General features: G+C 81.0%; 1 protein-coding gene across 1 annotated transcript in view; it reads right to left on the bottom strand.

Moving 5' to 3' along the window:
- The window catches only part of SBDS (SBDS ribosome maturation factor), a 16808-nt gene that overhangs the window by 5628 nt on the left and 10381 nt on the right, over window positions 1–799 (bottom strand). Inside the window, exon 2 of the mRNA XM_059416041.1 lies at window positions 312–462. Within this exon, the coding sequence (XP_059272024.1) occupies window positions 312–462 (151 nt within the window). The remainder of the gene's footprint in view (window positions 1–311; window positions 463–799) is intronic.

Genomic DNA, 799 nt, shown 5'->3' with positions numbered 1-799 from the left:
GGCGGAGACCGCGCCGGGCAGTGACCGCGACGGGCAGTGACCGCGACGGGCGGAGACCGCGCCGGGCAGTGACCGCGACGGGCAGTGACCGCGACGGGCGGAGACCGCGCCGGGCAGTGACCGCGCCCACCGCGCCGCGCACCGACACGAACGGCACCGCACGGCAGCGGTTTCACGTAGAAGAGGGCTTGCGGGGGCTCCGGCACGGCGGTCCGACCCCGACTCAGCTCGGGTCACGCCCTCAGGCCGGGCTCGGCTCCGCTCAGGCCCCCCCAGCCCCCGCCCCGCCCCGGGACGCGGCCGCGGCTCACCTGCTTGCAGACCGCGGTCTGGTCGTCCGTCCCGAACGCGCTCAGCAGGTCCTCCTTCTTGGCCACCTGCCCCTTGGACACGTTCACGAACACCGAGTGCGTCTGCAGCACCTCGTCCAGGTCCTTCTCGCTGCCGACGGCGGGACCCGCGCTGCCTCAGCGTCCGGCCGCCCCGAGCCCCCGGCCGCCCCCGCGCGCGCCCCGAGCCCCGAACCGCGGCCGCCGCCCCGCCCCTCCCCGGGCGCGAGCCGGAAGCGCCGAACCGGGCGGGGGGTCCCGGGGCCCGACGGCGGCGGAGGGGACCCTGCGCCCGCGGACCGCGGCCGACCCCGGCGACAGCAGCGGCGCCACGAGCCCTTCAGACGCGGGGCCCCCCACCGCCCCTCGCGCGGAAGGACCCGGGCCCGGGGCGTCCCGGCCGCGCCCCGCGCCCCCCGCCCGCCGGCCACGCCCCCGCGCCCCCGGCCACGCCCCCCGCGCCCCCGGCC

This window comes from Mustela nigripes, chromosome 11, assembly GCF_022355385.1.
Source record: "Mustela nigripes isolate SB6536 chromosome 11, MUSNIG.SB6536, whole genome shotgun sequence".
Classification (NCBI taxonomy): Eukaryota; Metazoa; Chordata; class Mammalia; order Carnivora; family Mustelidae; genus Mustela; species Mustela nigripes.
The sequence above is the reverse complement of the archived record's forward strand: the minus strand, read 5'-3'. Positions and strand labels throughout refer to the sequence as shown.